The sequence below is a fragment of the Thamnophis elegans genome, chromosome 2, assembly GCF_009769535.1.
Source record: "Thamnophis elegans isolate rThaEle1 chromosome 2, rThaEle1.pri, whole genome shotgun sequence".
Lineage (NCBI taxonomy): Eukaryota > Metazoa > Chordata > Lepidosauria > Squamata > Colubridae > Thamnophis > Thamnophis elegans.
Genome location: NC_045542.1, coordinates 101,354,196 through 101,376,750, shown reverse-complemented (window position 1 = coordinate 101,376,750; position 22,555 = coordinate 101,354,196). Strand labels below are relative to the sequence as shown.

General features: G+C 39.3%; 1 protein-coding gene across 1 annotated transcript in view; it reads left to right on the top strand.

Annotated features, from left to right (window-relative positions):
• The first annotated feature begins 527 nt into the window (after positions 1-527).
• Positions 528-22,555, top strand: part of GNAI2 (G protein subunit alpha i2) — a 111,656-nt gene continuing 89,628 nt past the window's right edge. Inside the window, exon 1 of the mRNA XM_032210373.1 lies at positions 528-913. Within this exon, the coding sequence (XP_032066264.1) occupies positions 796-913 (118 nt within the window). The 5' untranslated portion in view covers positions 528-795. The remainder of the gene's footprint in view (positions 914-22,555) is intronic.

Sequence of the window (22,555 nt, the reverse complement as noted above, 5' to 3'; positions counted from 1 at the left end):
TGCGCAAGCCAATGCAGAAAAATAAAGCAATGGACGTCTCCGGCCGGCCCTTGTACTTCTGACAGATAATACCCCCCTCCCACCCCAGGAGATGGGGGAACTGCATTCAGCGGCAGGCCCATCTCGTCTCTTGTGTTTCGGCCATGGCTTAAGCGGAGTCTCTCCCGCAGCCGAAACTTTAGTTGCCCGAATCCCCTCGTCGCGATCCGTCGGGTTTTTGACTTTGAATCTTACAGCGTTGGTCCGCCCCGTCCGAGACGTTCCGGCCGGTCCTCAGACGGCTCCGCAGCGGTGGTTCGCTTTGCTTTAGCGCCAGGCGCCGAGCCCTCCCCCGCCCCTCAGCTTCTCCCTCCACGTCGCTAGTCTTGCAGGGCGTCCCCCTTCCTTCGCCTCTCTCACACCATTCACCCCCCTCCCCACCGTTGCGTATCTGGGGGCCGCCTCTTCTCTCTCCACTTGCTGACGACAAGCCCGCCCAAACTGCCCTCCGTCTTCCTCCCCCCTCCTTCTTTCCTCCCTCAGAGAGAGAGAGAGAGGAGCTGAGCGGAACGGTCCCGCCTCCGGGTCCCCGCCCTTCCCACATCCGAGCCAGCGGCCGCTCAGACTAGCCGCGCCGGCACCGAAGGGGACGAGGGAAAGCAGCCTAGCCGCCCGTGTGGGGGGCAGCGACGACCCCGCCCCACCCCTTCGGCCAGCTCCGCTCGAGCGGTGGTGGTGCCGAGGCAGCCCGGGCTCGCCTCCCTTTTAGCTCGCCAACTCGGTTTCTCGGCCGGCCGGCAGGAGCCAAGCGGCGCCATGGGCTGCACGGTGAGCGCCGAAGACAAAGCGGCCGCCGAGCGTTCCAAGATGATCGATAAGAACCTGCGGGAGGACGGCGAGAAGGCGGCGCGGGAGGTGAAGCTGCTCCTCCTCGGTAAGGTCTCCTTTCCGCGAAAGCGCCCTTCCCCAGACCCCCACCCCACCCTCACCCGCCCAGCCCCAGCGCTTGGTCGGTGGGGCTCGCCTCCCTGGGATCCGCTTCCTTGGGAGGAAAGGCAGGTCGGGCTTGCTGCCCAACAAACGGACCGGGAGGGACAAGCGCGCCCACGCCCTGGCCGCCTGGCTTCCGTGCCCGACGTCTGCTTTCCGCCACCTCCCTGACTGCGCCCCCCCTGCACTCGAGGGACTTTCCGCTTCTGCGATCGGCCGGCTGCTGAATCGTTGCCTCGGGCTTTTGGCGGCCGCCATATCCCTACCCTGGGCGCAGCGGGTGAAGGATCCCCGCGTCGTCCCGTTCCCCCCACCTCCAAGACTCCCTTAGTAAGGCAGCCGGGGTTGTTTAGTTTTATGCGGCGTCCAAAGAGTTACAAAGCCCGGGTTGCGGGTATGTGTGTGTGTGTGTAGGCAAACCCGCCCTATCCGAGCATCCCATTTTGTTTTCCCAAGCTAAACAACTCGACTCCTCATGGCCACAGTTTGGTTCCACCCCCCCCCCCTTCCTTCGTCGTGGGCTCTTTTGCTTCTCAGGAGAGCTGACATGGCCATGCTCCCAAATCAGTCTGTAAAATACATCCCCACGGAGACGTTTTTTTCCCTTCCCCTCTTTAGCCTACTCGGTTTCTAAATTTGGCTTGGCACGTCCAGTCCTCAGCTGCTTTTCCTTTATAGTGGGTGATCCTTCTGAAAACCTACCGAGGCCACAACCTTAAAATATGCCTGAGCCCTGAATCCCTCCCCTGCCCCGTATGTTTTTCATTCCTCCCACAGGCCTTACAGTTTTTGTTTCCATTATCAGTGGATAGCCATTGATGGTGGCTCCGTATTTGCTACTTTCTGCCACCTGTGGTAGTCTTGAGGAAGAATAATTTCAACTGCAAGTTAGCCACAATTGTTCTAGAAAGCAAACCCTTCTGGTCTCCAAAAGATTATTGCTGTATCATTTCCACCTAGCCTATTCCCTCAGTGTCCCTCTGCAGAGGATGGGAGTTGTAGTTAAAGTACAGCAGATTGGAAAGAAGTTTTCCCAGCAAAGAAAAATAATTTCGTGCCCTCTGAATATTTTGGTCGAAGGCTCGGACACATTCTTGTGCACACACACACACACATAGAAAAAAAAGAAAAAAATTCCTCCCTTTTCCAGCACCTTAAAGCTATAGGACATGAAATTAATTTTGAAGGAACCAGATTAATCTCCAAAACTGAACACTTCAACAAGAGAATAATTATGGAAGCTATCGAAATAGAGAACCCCCTCCCCCACAACATGAATAAACGCAACGATACCTCCCGCCTACCAGACATCTGGAAACCAGCCCTGGTAAACAAACGAGCCCCACCCACCACCCAGGCCGTTACAACACAAAACAGCAACGGACCCACAGCCAGCACCAATCAGCACCAATCTACCAATCATGATACAGCTACACATCCAATCAATCCACCCACTTACTGAAACAAAGCCAGCGCTACACACACACCCCTTAAGATTTATAGAAAGACAGCAGCTCCAGCCACACTTTAAGCCAAAAACACCAGCCTGAGGATGGTGAGACCTCACCGAAATGTTGCCAAGACAATCTCAATCGTACATGGGAAAAGACCCGAATACAAGACCAGCATATATCTATCTATCTATCTATCTATCTATCTATCTATCTATCTATCTATCTATCTATCTATCTATCTATCTATCTCTCTATCTCTCTATCTCTCTATCTCTCTATCTCTCTATCTCTCTATCTCTCTATCTCTCTATCTCTATCTATCAATCTATACATACATACATACATACACACACACACATACATACATACACACACATACATACATGCATACATACATAGGTATATATACATGGGTAGCACCAGGTTGCTTATTAATGTTAAGAATCACATTTCTGTTTCCCCCAACACATTATATTAAGGAATATTTCTTTCTGAAAGCTGTAATTCTTGCTTGTGATTTTGCTTCCCTGTATCCAATTTCAAACATGTTCTGTGCTGGGTTAAAATAATTTAAACTTTTTTGACTTTTAGCTCTCAGTGGGGTTTGGTGCTGTTGCTTTTATAAAAGTTTGCTGTTTTATATTTCCTTCCCCTTTTGTTTGAAAAAAAAAAGAAACCTCATTGCACAAGCTAAAGGAAGTTTAGCCAAACATCTGTACTTTCTTTGTACTTTTGAATAGTTCTTCATTTGAATAGTTGAGTGAACTTCATTTCCATGCATGAAAATAGTTGTCATTGAACAGGAGTGTGTAGGTTAGAGACAGGAATTCTTGAAAAAGGACAATGAGTGGATTGATTTAATATGTGACACAAGATTATTATTTTTTCTGTTATGGTAACAGGGAAACTTATAAAAGAAAGACCTAGCTGTTTCTTGACTAGGAAGGCATGATTGACTCATCAGAAACTATGTGGAGTTGACATGCATAACGACAGATTTTTGTGATGTTTTATCAAGTGGAAATCACATTGTTAATAATTAAACTACAAGATGTAGTGGTGACCCCCAGCTTTCCGAGGGACTAAATTAGACAAATATATGGCTGTTGCTAATCATGGCCCAGCTATCCAAAGCAGAATGTCTTTTAATGCCAGCTCTTGGAAGGGGGGGGGGGGTTGTGGTCCTACTCTATTGGTTGACTTCTCAAAGGCATCTTTTTCTTCCCACACTTCTACATAATCAAACAGACATTAAAAAATCATGACAAGCATGAATAGTGTATCTCATTAGAGATGTTGATGGTGAATACATTGTAAAAAGTTTGTTTTGAAGTGAAATCATTGAAACCTAAGTATAAGGAGTCCTTGATTTATGGTGATAATTGAGTCCGGAATTATGATCATAAGTCATGGTTGTTAAGTGGATCACCATGTGACTACTCTGCTAATTCTGTGTTTACTTTAAAAATGTGGTTGGAGTGCTCAGCTTGCAAACATGGAATACAAATAAATTAGCTATTCACATTCTGAAAAGACAAATAATATAACAAAGAGACCTATCTTGAATGATGCAGCCTATAGCAAAACCCAAGAAGTAAGTCTATACCCCAATAATACCAGTAATACAGTTCTAAAATAGGAGATATCTTGACTATAATCGGGTTCAATGCTTTATCATTATGTCTATAACTTTCATTAATAAAGGTATGTATATTTTCAGAGGTCATAATATACCCTTTTAAATTACAAATAGTTCTAGTACTTTAAATTATATTTTTTACTTTTGAATCTATATACAGATTTTGCTTTCTTCAATTAGGCATGGCAAGAGTCTCATAAAGTTAAATAATTATGTGTAACTATATTGAATTGTAATTTCAGGCTAGGTTTTTTTTTCTTAATAGGCATGAATCTATGAAAAAGAAACAATGCTGATTTTGGTTATTAGCTATATTTTTATTATTTAAACATTTAAAATTAAACATGCATTACGATAGAGTAGTTAATTTTAGTGGTGCTATATATTAACAGCCTCAAGCTTTTAATCACATATTATTTGAGTAGAATTCATAGAATCATAGGATTGAAGGGGACATTGGGAATCTTCTAGTTTTTTCCCCTGCCCAGTGCAGGAATCCTTCCACCATTTTTAATTAATGGCTGATCAGTGGCTGTCTGCACTTTTAGTTATTAAAGTTTATTGAAAAACTTCATAAATTTAAAAACATTTCAATGCAAAGTTTGACCTTTTAAAGAAGAAGTGCAATAATGAGAAAATTTCCACTTCTGTTTTGATAGTGTAAAGAAAGTGGAAATGCGTAAGTATTAAACCATATATTTAAGAGTTATCATAGCTTTTACTGAGAATTTTTTTTCAACCACACTATAAATCCCTCCCTGCCTAATACATAAATAGATGTTTGTTTTTATAGAAATTGTCTACGATGGATGCAGGCAGAAAGATTTTTGTGAACTTTTTAGTAGAATGTGGAATCCGTTTGTCTTTCAAAAATCTGTGACCTTAAACTTGTAGTTTTTCCCATGGGACTGTTGCTTTTATGTCTTTTAACCTAAAGTGTCCTTTGGGAATGAATTAACAGCTTTTTAAATAATTGGTTTAGCAATTTTTGATGTACACAGATGCTTCTGTCATTGAAATGAGAATGATGAATTCCACTTAGTAGCCTCAGCTTAAATAATAAAATGCTGACAGTATAAAAAGGAAATGTTTTGAATCCATTTGAGTTGAGTTGATATTCATGGACTTTTCTCAGACAGTGAAAAAGGAAGAGTGTTGCAAAATATAATTTGTTTATTTTAAAATACTTATCTGTTGCCCCTCCTTAGGCTAACTGATCAGAAATACAGTGAAAGTTTACACAAATCCTAAGACATTAAATTATCCCTTGTAAAATATATATTAATATTATTTAGACCTTTTAAATATTAAAGCCAGTTTACATGTGGAATTGAAATGACAAGATACAAGAACGTCTGAATTGTATGGGCTTGCTTGCAATGCAAAAATAATAATGTTAATGATAACATTATTTCCCAGTGTATTGTCAAAAATGTAAATATTATTCAGGTGGACTTTAACAAAGCAAATAGTTAAGAAAAGCAATTATTGAATTATAGGTATAATTAAATACATATAAATGCACACATTCTGTTTTTTACAAGTTGTGCTTGCATGTAATACAAATACATGGTTTGTTTTCAAAGCAAAAACAGCAATATTCCTGAGCTTGTATATCCTATTTCGGCTCTCTAACATGGCATGAGATGAAATGAAATAATTCTGCTGCTGGTTTTGATTAACTGCATTTCAGCCTTACATCTTCACTTAAGTGTAATAAATTTTATTTGTGGTTTTTTGAAGCCAGCCAGGTTTGCAAATTATATTTTGAAATTAGCTTGTTTGCCAACAGTAGTTAAGGCTAGAACTGATCTGTTTGAAATATTACAACAAGTTGAGGTTAATATAAAAGGAGAAGTCAGCTACTTCCACGTTTTCTTTTTGAGTGTAGCTGATGGTGGGAACAGGTAGGCTTGAGAGTGGATTATTTTCATAAAATTAAACCATGGTTTATCATTATGTGCAAATGGAACTGTATTCACAAGTCATTTGCAGCTGGATATTATTTAAATCAGAGAACTTGGTGAAATATATTTCTTTTTGAAAAGATAATTTCTCTGGTTTCTGTAGAAATACTAGGGTCTTAGCATCGAATCAATCTGTTTAAGCATTTGTCAGCTAAAAGACACTATTAGTAAATATTATAAAAATTGCAAGTAATAATTTTGTTCTCTCCTAAAAAACACAGTTCATAGTGCATAATCTAAAACTAAAAAGTCCTTTCTCTTAGATACATGTTTTCTGATGCAAATTGAATTGAGTAAAGGATATGTTTAATCAAGTAAGACTTTCAGTGTTAAGTGCTTTGCCAATGGCTTTTACAAGAATTAATGAAATGGGGAGTTCTTTTACACTATTAAAAAAAAGTTATCCAAAAGAATATTAGTAAGTACTTACATATCTCATCACATATTTATCTATATTTGAGGCATGATTAAACCCAAGTGAAGTAACCATTAGTTACTATTTCTATGTTTGGTTGTCAATTTGTTAAATTATGAGACAGTAAGGGTTAAAACAATTGATCATTGGAATGATTTGCCTTCAGAAATTGTGGAGGTTTTAAAGAAGAGACTGGACAACCACTTGTCTGAAATAATATGGGGCTTCCTGTTGTTGAACCAGGAGACCTCCGAAGTCCCTTCCAACTCTGTTATTCTGAAGGTTTGTACAGAACCTTTCTTTTTCTCATCATAAATGGCCTTGTAGTAGCGGAGGCCCTTGCTAACTATACAGTAAACTTTTGTGTTAAGATCTTGCTCCTCTAACTTTGCAACTCCTCCTTCAATAAGACAAAAGGCTTCAGCTCTTTTGTCAAAAACTTCAGTTCTGTAGTTTTTAGGCCCCAGTCTTTTTCCACAAATACCCGTTTGTTGCTCTAGTTCCATAAGGTCTTCATTGGTCAGTTCTTTGGTCAGGTAGTCGTACATAATTTTCACTGTTTAACTGTGGTTTGGTTGATTACCAATATCAACCACAGAAAACTCCTACATACTTCCATGAATTGGAGCACAATTTATTCCACATCCCTTCATATTTGATTGCTTTACTTCATCACAAGAATCAGCAATATTTTGATGGCATCATACAAGTTATAATTCCTCCAGAATTCCCTTAAGGTCATCACATTAGGTACTTTGGGTCCCTTCAAACTCTTATTATTCTATATTCTATGTTCTAAAATATACAGTACATTTAGAAAATATTCAGACCCCCTTCAACTGTCAATTTTGTTACATTGCAGCCTGGTTCTACAGTTGTTGAATTTGTTTTTTTTCTCTCATTAATCTACACTCAGTTCCCCATAATGACAAAGTGAAAACACATAATCTTCACCTTGATTCTATCCCTCTATTAATGCAGTTTAAGATCCCTCTCGTAGTTACTGACATTAAGCCACATTTCACCTAGCATGTACCTATGCAGTTTGCTTGTTTCTAGGTGTTCACAGATAAGTTGTTTGATTATCTTTTCCAGGATCTTGCCAGATATTGATGTCAGGCTGATTAATCTGTTGTTTCCTGGATCTATTCCCCCCCCCTTTTTTTGAAGATGTGACCACATCAGCTTTTTTCCAATCCTTTGGTAGTTTCCTGGTACTCCAGGATCTTTGAAAGATATGATACAAATGGTTATGAGATCTCATCTGTCAGCTCCTTCAGAACTCTGAGATGTAATGTGTCAGGTCAAGGGGATCTGACCTTGTCTAGGTTTTCTCTTACTATTTTCTTGCTTACTTCGATTTGTATTCCTATTCTGTCTTTTACGGTTATGTTATTGGTTGGTTGGGCTGTATTTTCTTTTTGCGTAAAAACAGGGAAAGGCAGTTCTGCCTTTCAAAAATGTTTTGAACTTTACTGAATAAGAAAGCAATTAAAAGGAAAATTCAAATGATTTTCTGCCTATTTGTTTTTCGTTACATGGTGCCATACTCTTTAATTGTTTATAAAAAATACAATAAACAGAATAATTCAAGGCATATATTGACAATATTTTGGGAGTTTTATATGCTACTAATCTATCCTTACCCAATTATAAAGAGATGCTTTAATTGCCCTTTCATACTTTGAGGAGATTAAGGACATCTTTGATGAATTCTGTAAAATATCTTGATAGCTAAAGATAGAATTCTGCTGGCAAGAAAATACCGCTCATTAAACTAGTTGCTTAAAAAAAACAGTTCCCCAAATTTTGAGTATACAATAGTGTAAACATTTTATTGCACTGTGAGACTACTACAATAAATATATATGCACAATGTCAGTCAATTAATATACTTGTGACATTTTATGTGCAAGATGAATACACAAAGGGAATATCATTTGTTATCTCTGAGTCAAAAGTCCTTGGCAATATTTCTGCATCAACATTTAATATGGATATCAAATGATAGTTAAAAAGTCAGCAGGATCAAATCAAATCAGCAGAGACAAAGTATTTAATATACTCTTATTATCCAGATAGGGAGATTTTCAATATATGTGTTATTTCTTGAAGAGATAAGGATGCACTTGAAAAGGAAGCTTGATGATTTGTTATTTTAGAAAGACCTAAATTATATAGAAACTGGTTTATTCCTCAGCTATATTTGGCCCACTGTTATACTTCTGAGTATGTTCTTTTAACCTGTTAAAAGTTACACGAAAACGTGTGCACGTGCGTGCCAGCCAGCTGATTGTCGGGTGCACATGCATGCCAGAACCCAGAAATTCGGTTTTTCCAGAGCATGATCCCTTCATGTGGGCGGCACTGCTGAAAACTGGCCTGTGCATGCTCGCTGGCCAGCTGATTATTGGGCACCCGTGTGCGCTAGAACCCAGAAGCTTGGGTTTTCCAGAGCACGGCCTCACATGATGTTTCTGCGCAACCTTTTCAGCACTCGGTGCCAAAAAGATTCGCCATCACTGCCCTAGTGCATCCTTATTAAAGAGACAGATAGGCAGCTCCTTTAAATGGTCCACTCTGGTCACATGACCCAGAGTAGAGCTATTATTGAATTGTTGGAAAAAGTTTCAGAAAGTATGCTCATTTTTTTTCCTAAGCAGATGGACTCCACTAAGTTAGGATGTCTGCTTTTAACCATGGACTATAAGAGTCTTCAACCTAGTGTCTTATTTAGTGCTTATCAGATTGAATCTAGAAATTTTGGTTGATGGAAACTCTTCCCATAAGAGCCTCTATTTATCATATAAATGACAACTGAGGTTATTAACAGAAATCAAATGATTCATTTATTAATGTATCCAGCAGCCATTATTGTGAAAGTATACAAGCCTTACAATCATTCTCAAGTGATATTGACCTGTATTTTGAGCCTGCATTTTTGTATCCTTTTTTCTTGTTTGAGCAAGGTGATATTTTTTGAAGAACTTAAAAATTATTGTTTCCTCTGGAGGGATTTTTGTTTGAATTTTTCTCTGTACTGCATTCAAAAGACGTGCTAGTAATGCTGGTGTGTTGGGGTTTCATTGTGCATTTACAGGTGAAACTTGAAAAATTAGAATATCATGCAAAAGTTCATTTATTCCAGTAATGCAACTTAAAAGGTGAAACTAATATATGAGATAGACTCATTACATGCAAAGCAAGATAGTTCAAGATAGTCCAAGATAGTTCAAGATAGTCCATGATTTGTCATAATTGTGATGATTATGGCTTACAGCTCATGAAAACCCCAAATCCACAATCTCAGAAAATTAGAATATTGTGGAAAGGTGCAATATTCTAGGCTCAAAGTGTCCCACTCTTTTTTTTTAAAGTAATCTTTATTAGTTATACATTTTTTAAAGAGTAAAACATACAAATGCAAATACAATTTTAAACATACAACCCCCCTCCCCCCCCGCGGTGACAGTCATTCACAGCCCAACTTTTTTTTTTCCTTCCTCATTGTTAGGTCTCTAAGCCACATCTTCTCATTACAAAATTCAGGGATCTATTACAATACCCATGTTCACTTTTAACTTTCCCCGTTTTAAGTCCCTGCTGTTCTCTTTGTCGCCCACATATACCATAAGTTCCAGCTAAGGTAATGTTCCGTTTCTCCTTTGTCCCTCAGCCAACCCGTCATTCTGTCCATTTCTGCACATTCATAGATCTTTTTAATTATAGCATCTTCCGACGGTATGGTAGTGTATTTCCAAAATTGTGCATAAGTTATTCTTGTGGCCACAATTATATGTAGGCTCAAATGCCATATTGAATTGCTCATGTTTTCTGGTTTAATGCTTAGTAGAAGGTTCTCGGGTCTCCATTCCATGCTTGCCCCGGTAACCACTTTTAGCCATTTTTTAATCCTTTTCCAGTATTTCGTGGCCTCAGTACAGGACCACCAAATATGGTAGAATGTGCCATCCTTTCTTCCACATTTCCAACACAATGGAGATAACCCAGGAAACATTTTGGCTAACCTCGTTGGGGGGAAGTGCCACCTATAAACCATCTTGTATATGTTTTCTTTGAATGCTGTAGATATTGTAAGTTTAATGGTCTTACTCCATAGATCCCACCATTTGCCCATTTCAATCTCATAGCCAAAGTTTCTCTCCCATGCTATTAGAAGGCTTTTATCCATCTCTTCATTAGCATCTTGGCAGGTCAAAAATTGATAAATCTTCGCTAACATTTTCTTGTCTCCGCCAAACAAAATCTTATCTAGCCCCTGAGGGTTTGGGTAGATCCCAAACCGTACCTTATCGCTTTTAAACCTGTTTCTAACCTGTAAATATTCCCACCATTCCAGATTCCTGCCCTGCTGCTCTAATTCCATCTTTGTTTTCATGTTGCCATCTTCTGTCATGATGTCTTTATATGTTATGTTTCTTGTCCAGTTAAATACACTGGGATGCGTTAAGGCCTCTAACGGTGTCAACCAGCATGGAACCCTAAGATAGTATTTTTTCCTCATCTTTTCCCAGACCCCCATCAAAATCTTCCGAATATAATGTCCCATGAAGTACTTATGGGGGGGTGTCTCTTTCTTGCCAGAGGGAGGCATGCCATCCCTGAGGGAGGTCATGTCTCTCTATAGCCAATAGGCGCCTTCTACTCAACATCACCCAATCCTTCACCCATGTCATAATTGCTGCATTATAATATGCTTCCCAGTTGGGTACTCCGAAGCCTCCCAGTTCTCTACGTTTTTGCAATATTTGGGCTTTAATTTGTGCTTTCTTGCCTTGCCATATAAATCGAGCCACTATTGTCTCCAAAGATTTTTTTAAAAAATTGTCCAATTTAGTTGGTGCCGTTTGAAACAGAAACAAAAATTTTGGTAATACATATGTCTTAACTGTCGCAATCCTGCCCATCAAAGACAGTTGTTTACCACTCCAATTAGTCATATCTTTAGATACCTGCTGTAGCAATTTCATATAGTTATTTACCTTGATAGAGGAACATCTCTCCGTGAGCCAAATTCCCAAGTATTGTATTTTATGGGCCATGTTAATCCCTAACAGGCTTTGTAGTTCCCTTTTCTGGTTCAGAGTCATATTCTTAATTAACAGTTTTGTCTTCTCTTTGTTTATACGTAGCCCCGCTATCCTACCGTACTCGTCTATTTTATGTAAAAGTTGTATCCCAGAAGCCATAGGACGAGTTTTATGGGGATGCTGACTTCATTTTCCAGCAGGATTTGGCACCTGTCCACACTGCCAAAAGTACCAAAACCTGGTTCAATGACGGTGGGATTACTGTGCTTGATTGGCCAGCAAACTTGCCTGACCTGAACCCATAGAGAATCTATGGGGCATTGCCAAGAGAAAGATGGGAGACATGAGACCGAACAATGTAGAAGAGCTGAAGGCCGCTATTGAAGCATCCTGGTCTTCCATAACACCTCAGCAGTGCCACAGGCTGATAGCTTCCATGACACGCCGCATTGAGGCAGTAATTGCTGCAAAAGGGGCCCAAACCAAGTACTGAGTACATATGCATGCTTATACTTTTCAGAGGCCCGATATTGTTCTATGTACAATCCATGTTTTATTGATTGCATGTAATGTTCTAATTTTCTGAGATTGTGGATTTGGGGTTTTCATGAGCTGTAAGCCATAATCATCACAATTATGACAAATCATGGCTTGAACTATCTTGCTTTGCATGTAATGTGTCTATCTTATATATTAGTTTCACCATTTAAGTTGCATTACTGAAATAAATAAACTTTTGCACGATATTCTAATTTCTCGAGTTTCACCTATATATGGTTCAGTGAAAGATAAACTTCCTATTTCCAACTTGTGTGAATGTACATAGTAAACACTTATTGCTAGTCTTAAGCATATGGCATAATATTGAACATGTAAGGAAGTCCTTCCTTTTTGCATTCTGTGATGAATTGTCAATTTGGTTATTTGATTTAAATAGCCTCCAATTCCATAATAACTTCCCTGGGTGGCTTTCAACGGTTAAAAGCAATGCAAGCAACATAATATATAACAGATAACAGCCTTAGAATATAGAATTAAATGATGGCCTCTAACTAACAACTTGACCCACATGCCTGGGAACGCATTCATGTCTTAAAAGCCTTTTGAAAAGTTGGTGTGGTTCAGACCAACTTGATCTCGGATGGAAAGGTTTTCCCAGAGGGCAGAGAAAGCAATAAAAAAGGTATGTTTTCTGGTTTCTACAAGATTCCATTCTTTGACTGAACCTACAACAACCTCTCCTGCTGGATCAAGAAGAACAGGTAGAAAGTTGGAGAGAGGAAGAGGCAATCCTGAAATTAACCTTATCCTATGCTATTAAGGGGTTTATAAATGACAACAAGCAATTTGAATTGCACTTCGAAGTAAACTGGAAGCCAATCCAACTTGCAGAACAAGATGAAAACATTTTTGCATCAAGGTCAGTCATAAGTACTTGTGCTGCTGTATGAAAAGGTGGGGATTATTGGGTTTTGTAGTGGGGTTTCATTCTAGTAAAGCCTCCTTAAATCACTGAGAGTGAATAATATTTTTTAAATAAATAGATGAATGAATAAATGAATGACTGTACCAGCTGTAACATCTGGATGCTCCTCAAGTGCAATTCCACCGAAAGTGCATTATTAATTCACTCAAGAGTAACTAGTGTGTAAGTTAAAGGACTACATTGGTCACAAGGTGAAGATGTGCAAAAGCCCTCCTGATCACCTGCCAGGAGAACTGCAAACATGCATAGCAATTCTGTTTTGGTATAGTGCAACTTTATCCTGAAAAAGAGATGGAAACTCACTGTTTCAGAAAACCTTAAAATCCAAAGCCATTCAACTTTGTTCTGGTTGAACTGAAGTCTTTCCCATTCAGACCCCCATTGTCTTGAAATACTGAGACAGAAACTCCACTACATCACCTGGTTAGTCAAGGATGAAATTTAAAACTGGATACCATCAACATCCTAATGATCACTCACCCCATGCCAGTGAATGGTTTCCTCCAGCAGTTTTATGTAGTTAAATGGGAGTAGAGGGAATGTTGAGCCATAAGGTACCCTGCAAAGAGGTGCAATGGGCTAGACCTTTTTCCTCCCAAAAAATTGGCTAGAACTGGCCCCAGAAGGAGGAATACAATGTGGCACTGTGATTCTTGCTCCTAATCCCTAAAGTTCATACAGACAAATAGCATGGCAGTATGAGAAGTTGCTGAGAAATCAAGAAGAATGATCATGACCACACCTCTCTTCCTGCCAGAAATCATCCCCAAGTATAATCAATTCAAGTTTGCCAAGGCCTGGAACCAGGCTGAAAGGGATCCAGATACCTAACTAAATTCCTTCAGAATTCTCCAAAATTGCAGCAGCATTGCCTTCTCAGAAACTTAACTTCCAAAAAGGAAGATTGACGATATAACAAAAATTGTCCTAAAATATTCAATCCAGCAACGGCTTCTTGAGATGGCAAACTACTACCTCCTTCAAATCTGGAGGACCACTCTTCTGACTCAAAAAATAATTTATCACCACAAGGACCTGACTGTGTGTTACTTCCTGGGAAATCCAGGAGAGAAATAGATGTAATATATGGGTGCTAAGCATATATTTCAAAAACACTCTGACGGCTTGTATCTGCCAGTTGTTGTTCACCATCTGGATACTCTCACATTGCCTACCTCTACTTTAATTGTTCAGCAGCAAGGTTGAACCTGCTAGATTAAAAACTGTAGTTTTAAACTTTCTCTTTCTGAAGCTCTCTAGATTACCATGCCTTAGTTTCACCTGTTGCCTTGGTTTTCAGGTTTGGTGATAGCTTTTACCATCTGTTTTTCAGCGGAATACTTTTACTTTACATCCTTTCATTCATATTTATTCAAATATATTTGTTTTTTTTAATGTTCTAATCTAATTTAGCTGAGTAGAAATATTGTTCTCCTGTGCGCTGCTTGGAGAGTCCAAGCATGTGTTAAATTAGTCTGATTGCCCTAGGACTGAGTTCAATTTTTCTTTAGCCACGCCTCCTGTTCCTCCTTAAGGCCAGTTTTTCAACTCAGTCTGGCCCAAAAGGACACAGTTGAGTGGGTTCCAACTATTTCAGTATTTCAGCTTGGACTCTCCAAATTTTGCACAGGTTTATTGTTTTAGTTTATTTTTTTCCTTTTTATTCATTTACTTAAAATATTCCCTTTTTCGTTTGAATCCCTGTGGTGGAAGGAGTGGGCTGCTGGGGCCATCATGCTTTTGTGCCATTTAGATCAGAGGCAAGGCTGTCTATTTGCCCTGGTTGTTGGTGTGCCGGGGAGCATTTATCGGCCGTTAGCTGAAAGAGCTGTTTTCACAGGACTCTGCATTGCTGAGATTTTGATGGCTGCCATTTTCCGACCAGTTCTCCAATGCGCGCAGTGGCCTTTTTAAGCCTCTGCTTCACATGCTTTTATTTGAAGCCTTATTGCCATGCTTGCCTGACTCCAAGAGGACTGCTTCCGGGTGGTGTGGGATGTGTCCGGGTTGCCAGCTGGGTCGCCGCCATCCTCCCTTTTTTTGCACAAGGCAGTTTCGGAGCTTTGGCCACCAGGTGGTCATCCTCCGCATCCAGATTCTTCCCCTGCTATCAGTGCATTACAGAGTTCTTATACCAATGCTAATTGATCTGCGGCGCAGCGGATCTGCTTGCCGCCGTTCCTTTCTGGCCAACTTCCATCGTGGCCAGCGCTCCAGGAGGTGATTGTCCGCATGTGTGTAATCTTTCCTTCAAGCCTCTGGAGGCTGGGAAGTGAGCGAAAGGCAACCCAATCTCTCTCGCCTGCCAAATGGCTGACACCCAGTTGCATGGCGCATCAGAGCAACCTGGCTCTTCCGGAGACGGCGACAGCCATGGTAGATCAGGCCCTGCTGGGGCCAAGGCCGCAGGCAAAGCCAAGGGGAAAGCCAAGGTTGCAGGAAAGGGCAAGGCAGCAAAGAAGAGCAGGCCTTCCAAGGCAGCAGACAAGGATACCAAATGCCGCCTGCGGGCCCTAGAGAGAGAGTTCGAGAAGGCCCAGCGTCAGAGTAGGGCAATGGAACAACAGGCTGGGCCACTGGGGGAGAGAGACCATTCCCCCGATCCACGACCAGATCCTATGCAGGTCGTTGAGGAGGAAGGGGAGCCATTAGAATTGTTCCCGGAAAACTTGGTAGTTAGCCCTGGTTCCCCAGTCCAGTCTATGCCCTCGGAACCTGATTCCCCACCTAATCTCCCCCCATGCTTTCAGGGCCAGAGCCTTCCACCATTCAGACAAGATCAGGGCCCCCAGTTATCATCAGAGATGCAAGAGGTAATATCTGAGCCATTTCTCAGGGCATAGCTGAGGGCCTTCAACGTTGGGAAACTTACCCAGACAGCAGGCCCAGGAAGGATGGGGCTAAAGTCAGTAGGCGTAGAGTGAGACATCCATCCCTGGAATCCTCGGTGATCAGCGATCAGTGGGGGAAGAACAGGAACATGATGAGTAGGAGTTGTCTGAGATGAGGATCTTCCTCCCAACACCCCAGCCTTTTCAGGCCCATTTCGGCCTACTATCTTTAAGTCTATCCTACATAAAGCTAACTCAATCACCCAGCTGGGTACTTCATCCCAGGTAGGCCCAGGGGGTTCCAAGGCGGCTACTCCCAGCCTCAGGGATAGCATGTTCAAGGCACAGGCTCCGTCTCAGGATCTGGTTCCTGTGCCTGATCTTTTTATGGACGTGGTGCAATGCCAGTGGATCCAATCTGGTTCCCTAGCCTCACCCAGCGGGTGTGACAAGAGACTCTACCCAGTAGAATCTAATTTGGAGAAATATTGTTATAGGGATACTAATTTTTTTTAATCTAATCTCTGGATTAGATCAGGCCTGGTTTGTGTTACGTCTTGGTTATAGACTCAAAGCTTCTGTTTCTTTGTTTCTTCTGTTGCTTGGTTCATTTATTAAATTTGCATGCACTATTTCTTTCTGAGCATACCTGATGCTGAGGAGAATAACATATGTTGAATTCCCATGTTTCTGTAATAACTGTTTTAACTTTTGAAAGGAGTGTGTGTGTGTGTGTGTGTGTGTGTGTGTGTGTGTGTGTATTTAGTGTCACAACCCCTGGTACGCCCAAATATGGGAGGAAGCAAACTGCTTCCATTCTCTGTCTATTGGCTCGTCACAAGAGACCATCACGACAGAAACCCAATATTTTTACTGTTGCCTTTGTTACATTTGTAGATCAGCACAAATACAACACACACACACACACACACACACACACACACACACACATAGAACCATGCACACATAAACCAGACTGCAAATATACACGTATTTCTGTCAGAATATAAAACTGGTATTAGTGGACAGCAGGGCTCTCTTCATAAATGTTTAGGGCATGGCTTATTGTTTTTATATATGTCCACTTGTACAAACCAGTTTATTGAGGCGCTCTGTGTTATTTCAGAGATTTAAAACAAAATTGTTAAACCAACTCTTCCCATTTTCTTTCATAGACTTACAGTGATAACTAGTTTCTCTTTTCTAGTGCTCTTTGCAGAATTAGAGCTGAGCTGAGGCTGAATGCTAAGAACAGAGCTTTAAGCTACAGACAACCATATTGTAGTCGATTGTACAAATCATAACTACGCAGAAAAAGTGATTAGTCCATCAAAGTATTCAGATCCAACTGCAATCCGGTCTGTAGTACATTTGCCTATGTCGTGCTTCTAGAGATGTGAGGTTGATTTGAGTTTTCCAACATTGACGTGAGAAAAACATATAGGCTTGTTTTTCATATCATGCTAAGCTAGTGGCTTACTTAATAAATTGAATTGGCATAATTGGATGTTTTCTCATGCATCATGATAAACTATACAGATTACATTATCACTAAGTACAGTGTGTAAATCCAGTCACAGTGTTTGTTCAAAACTAAGAAGATGCATAGGCTGGCATTGATCTCAACTTGTAGTTTTACCTATCTGGAGTAATTGCAACTTGTTGTGTAGATGACCATTGACCTGCTTGTTTCTAGTAGATTGTTTGGTGTTTTGGCTCAGTCGAAATAAAGCTAGAGAAGGCTGCAGCTGGCAGCCTGGTAACCATAGTGATCTTATCAGAACAGTGCAATTAAATAGTACTGCGGGCAATGCCTGCAGATATGGGTATTGCCGTAAGTAAAGTACTTGGTATAATTCTTGTTATTACATTGTAACATTTTTGTTTAGTAACTTCTAGGTTTGCAGTATACGTAAAGACTCTTCTGGTCTTCTTTTGTATTTAAAATAAATAAATAAAAGGAAGTACTGTACCTGGGAGAAAACCCCAATGGTACTTTCATAGCAGGTAGTCCTCGATTTACAACAGTTTAATGATTATTTAGGCATTTGGGTGAAAATGAATTTTAAGAGAATGAAAGACCCTAGAGGGATTTTTAAGAAACAAAACAATCAAGTAATGTGGGGTGGTTGGTGCTTTCTGAGCTTGGTTGTTTTCTTGCAGACATTTCATTACCCAACCTAGTTAAGGTCATCAGTGCTAATGCAATCAAGTAATGCCAATGCGCACATCTTCCTATTGAATCTGTTTTGAAGATAGACTTGGAAACTCTCCCATTGCCTACTGTTTTTCCTAGAAGAAATGTGCAAGAGACTGAGGATGATGTTGGAGTAGTGAGAAAGGAGGATGGATAAAGGAACCGCCTTGAAGAGGCACACTTCACTAGCATAATTTTTTATAATCTTTTTCTCTGCCTTTTAAAAATGTGTACAATACTCTCCCTTGCTATTTATATTCTTTTTTCTCTTTCTAAATGTTACACAGTGCCTTCTTCATATCCTCATTTTATGTAGCATGCCTTACCTTAAAAACATTTCCTCATTCATAACCTTTTCCATTTTACCAAGCATCCCTTTTCATATTTCACTGCTCTATAGCAGTTTTTTTCCGTTCTGCTCCAAATGGTTTCCATATTTTCTATCCCATATCCCTTCATTATCTTTATTCCCTTGGGAGAGAAATTTGTCTTTGGAAACATTTTATACAGAGGTTGTACTTGCAGTAACAATTCAGACCTAGACAGGCATGGTACTTCCAATTTTTCTATTTTTACTCTTATTTACTATCACTTTTCCCCTTTTTCTTCTACGTCCAGTTTTTCCATAAGAATTATTCTTGACACTACCTAATCTGTCCCATGTTCAAATTCTCACATCACTTTGTATCCTTCATTGATCATAAACAACTAAATAATAGTTGTTAATAGTATGTGAACCTCCTTTGTGAGGTTCACATACGAATAATATTTTTACTTCAACATTTGAAACACACTCAACAATCACTATCATTATTCATTCTTAGGTAATCCAGATGATCTATTAATTTTTTCTGTACTCTTTTGGCTTATTCTAAATCATCCCATTTGTTTTCCTACAATGTATTTTTTTTTCATGGATTGCATTGATTTGGAATATAGCACATTTTTCCACAGCTTTTAATCTATTTCCTCATTACCATAAGGGCAGTGTAACATAAACTTATCACTACACTATGGATTCTTACTTCAGATTCACCCCTAGCAATCTGTATTATTTCAGTCCATGCTTTCTTGATACACATCTTAGCCCTTCAATTGTATCAGTTCTGTTATTGGTTTCTTCCTCTTTCTCTTATTTCAGTCAGACATTATTTTTCTGATTTTCCTTCCTTCCTTCCTTCCTTCCTTCCTTCCTTCCATCCATCCATCCATCCATCCATCCATCCATCCATCCATCCATCCTTTATCTGACTTTTATTGTCTCGAATATGCTTTTCAAAAAGGCAACGGGACTTTCTTGGTTTTTTTCTTCTTTCAAAAACATTTCACTTCTCATCTAGGAAGCTTCTTCAGAATTAAACAGCTGAAGAAACTCCTTGGATAAGAAGTGAAACATTTCAAAGGAAAACAAATAAGAAAGTCCAGTTGCCTTTTGGAAACGCACCTTTGGGACAACCATGACCTGGATGATTGAAAATCTCCATAGATTCTCCACCTTTATTATTTTTACAAATAACTCAAGGAGGGAAACATATCAACACACCTTCCTCCTGTTTTCCCCACAGCAGCAACCCTGTGAAGTGAGCTGGGCAGAGAAGGAGTGACTGGCGCGAACTGGCTTTCATGGCCAAGGCAGAAGTAGAACTCATGGCCGCCTTCCTTCTAGCACAGTGCCCTAACTACAAGACCAAAATGGCTCTCATCCATTAATCCATGCTTTTTCATCATTTCATATTTTTCCTTCACCACATTATCTTCCATGAACTGTGGCCATCTTCAGTTGAACTATAGAAATTGAATTTCATTATCATGGCTTTAGTCAATCGTGCTTTGTCATAATGTTTTTTAAAATAAATTTTATTAAGATAGAAGGATTTGTTTTACATTTTTTTGTGTTGCATTACGGTATTTTTGAAAAGTGCATATCTTGTAAACCAGCTTGAATCTTGGAAGACAGCAAACAAATATTTGTCTGAACAAATTAACAAATAGTGAAGATGTAAACCAGGCTATCAACTTTATCACACCTATGCCATATGCAGTGTTCCTTGTAAAAGACAAAAACAATATGAATCAATTTAGGATGTTTTGCTACTACGTCACAACCTAACTGAAGTCAAAGCTTGCTGATTGTCTTCTATGCAAGTTAGGAACTCTAAAGGCCACCTTTTAAACAAGCGTAATGTTGACACATTCTAATGCTGGTCTGCAGCCATAATAAAAATTATTGTTGCCACATTACATCAGATAGGAGTTGAGGAGTTCCTTGACATACATTCAGGATACTCTAATTTCAAAACTGTTCAGCAAGCTAATGGTTTGCAGGGATTTGTTTAAAAAGGACATACTTTGTTCCAGAGAATACATCATAATATTTTGGAAAGCTTATTTAATCTTAAATTAAGTTGTATCTTGTAAATATTACAAAATTAAAGCAGTGTAGTCTCATTGAAGGGTAGATGTAATACGAGATGTGAGAATATTTCTAGACAGCTGGTGATGCAATTTATAGTCATTCATTCATGAAAATACTGCTAGTTAAGGTACAATCTTTTATATTCCAAGTTATAAGAGCAGAAAAACAGCATTCCACCTCCAGTATTTCTATTTTATGTTGTAAACCAACATGAAAATGTTAACTTTCTGTAGTGAATGCAGCAAATGGAGAACTATTTCAGCGGCTGCTCATAATTGCGAAACTACCTTCCATTGGAGTTATGTTGGATCATAAGATTTTTTGTTGAAACTCGTTCATTTGAATTGGCTTATCTTGGAGCGAATTTCTTTATGGAATATAATTTTGCTTTGTCATAAGTCAGCTTTTCTCTTTTGCAGACTCTTTTCTATTAACCCCAAAGGAAGATTTAAAACTTTTACGACTATGGGAAAGACATTTTATGATAGAAAAAAGAAAGGAAGGACTTCTCTGGCCTGTTGCTGACAGTTAATCTTTATTTTTGATGCAAAGTAGCAGGAAACAGTTTATGGACTTGCAGTAGTCATAATACCTAAGTGTTCCAACCACTAACTTTTTAGATTTTACAGATGCCTAGTCATATTTTTTGAAAGCATTTGTGAAACTACTCTGATGTTGAAAAAATATGTTTGGATTTTAGAGTACTGTATTGAGAGAAAATGTGTGAAGAGCTATCATGTTCTCTACGACAATCGCTGTATGTGCTTAATTTAACTAATTTAATTTCAATTTTTTAGGGAAAAAATCATTTGAATATTTGTGTATGTGTGGTTATATCTAACTTATTGAAATCATACCATTTTCTTATGGGTTAGAAGTCCTATCAAATGTTTTGGACTTAATTTGAACTAAGATGCATAGAAATGTGCAATTAATCCTCCTCTTAAACTTTGTAAGTATAATATTATAAGAGGAAAACAATTTTGGTTTTTTTTGACCTTCAGTTTTCCTAGTTTTTAGTTGTTGGGATGATTCAAATTCATTAATATGTGATGATATATTAGGTATTTTCACAGGCTTGCCACAAAGATGGAAGAATATCTGTAGAAAAAAGCTATTAGGCATGGGTGTTTTTTCACTGATTGCACAGGAAATAATTGATGCAGGAAGGCTGAGTGGGGCAAGTTTTTTTTTCTCACCCCCCCCCCCCTTTCAAATTCAAGCTGTGCCAAGCTTCCAGTAAGCTTTCTGTTTTTCAGAGGGGAAAAAAAAACTCTACAAGGATGATTGTAATCCTTGCAGCCTACTGTTTCATTTTGTGGTGCTATTGTTAATTAAACTCTTTCATTTGGTTCTTTATTGAACGTGCTGCTCAGTACTGAGGATGGACAGTTCAGTCCTGCATGGTGCATTCATAAAGGGAACTCTGTTCAATTGTGCTTATCAGACTTTTTCATAGGAGGTCAGTGCTTCTGGTAACATGCTACAGAGTTTTAAGGGCCAAATTTAATAACACAGTATAGTTTCACAGGAGCCTCAGTCCACTAAAGGATATACAATTGTAACAAATTTGCTTCTTCAAAATGAACAGTGGCTAAATTGAATTTTTAAAAAAAAGAAGTCAGGAAGTGATGAACAAAGATCTTAAATGCAAACAGGAAATCTTTTAACTGCTCTGCAAACTCAAACATATAGTTTTGCTTAGTTTCTTTTTGTAATATTTGTAATTACATACTAAATTGATCCAAAATGAAAATAAAGAAAAACGATGACGTTTATATAAGGAGAAGAAATCAGTTCTATTTCACTGGGCAATAGAGGAACAAAGAAACTTAATGCTCCCTACTGGGGTGTGGTCTAACCACAATAAAACTGCATTGTTGAAAGAGAGTTACGGTAATAGCTGTAGATTTAAGGAAAAAAAAAAGAAAATTGCTACAAATGGTTCAATGGGAGATGGGGGTGTGTGAATTTATTAGTCCTGCTCTAGAGGATGAATATATGCAGTGAAGAGCCTTCTCTATGGAGAATTTTCATTTGATGGAAGATTTAGGAAAATCAAGATTCTGATTGCAGCTGCCCACCTATCCATGAAAGAAAATGAGAGAAGAATGTAGTTAGTACATGGAC